We start from the raw sequence: 859 nt of genomic DNA on the forward strand, positions 1-859 counted from the left end.
GTTATTATTACCTATTATATCTACCTATAATATTCAATTTTCAGATTAAAAATAATATAATAAATATATACGCACTACAATTTCTAAGTATAGAAATAAGTTCTTTAGTATTTCTAAATTTCTACCTACTAATCTGAAAATTGAAGTGTAGTATAATATTTAAGAGGCCGCTACGCCTGCATATGTTATCTGATATTTCTGTCTCATAAATGTAAAGTCCCAAAAAAAGACACAAATCCTAAAATATATAAACACTACTTCAATGAAATCATAGCTAAAGCCGAACCACACACACAGATCTACACCGACGCATCTATAACAGATCAAAGAGTCGGAGCTGCAGTCATATGTGGCGCCATCGAAATTCAACTTAAATTATCTGACAAATGTTCAATATACACAGCTGAAGCCATATAGCAATACTAAAAGCCATAAAATATTTCACACTATTCATCGACGACAAACTATGTATTATACTAAGTGACTCACTTAGTGCATTAACAAGTCTTAAAAATACAACCAATCCTACTGATATAGTAAAAAATATTCATAACTCCTGTCACATTGCACAGTCCACCGGCAAACACATATCTTTCATGTGGATTCCCGGACATAGCAATATAACAGGCAACGAAAAAGCCGAAGAGGTCGCCAAACTCTCGCACATGTCACCTAAAGCTATCACTATATCAGATTTCTCCTATACCGACGCAAGAAAATGTATAAAAAATCACACAATCGAAAGGTGGCAACAATATTGGTCAAATCAAACAACCAAACTCAACGAAATTAAAAAATCAATAATCCCATGGCCTCCCCCTCCCGGATGTTCTAGAAGACTAGAAACAATTATAAACCG

General features: G+C 33.9%; 1 protein-coding gene across 1 annotated transcript in view; it reads left to right on the forward strand.

Annotated features, from left to right (window-relative positions):
* The first annotated feature begins 596 nt into the window (after nt 1-596).
* LOC100167341 (Bardet-Biedl syndrome 2 protein homolog) overlaps nt 597-859 on the forward strand; it is a 13880-nt gene continuing 13617 nt past the window's right edge. The window contains exon 1 of the mRNA XM_029486284.1: nt 597-710. Coding sequence (XP_029342144.1) covers nt 597-710 — 114 coding nt within the window. The remainder of the gene's footprint in view (nt 711-859) is intronic.

The sequence above is a fragment of the Acyrthosiphon pisum genome, chromosome A1, assembly GCF_005508785.2.
Source record: "Acyrthosiphon pisum isolate AL4f chromosome A1, pea_aphid_22Mar2018_4r6ur, whole genome shotgun sequence".
In the NCBI taxonomy this organism is placed as follows: Eukaryota; Metazoa; Arthropoda; class Insecta; order Hemiptera; family Aphididae; genus Acyrthosiphon; species Acyrthosiphon pisum.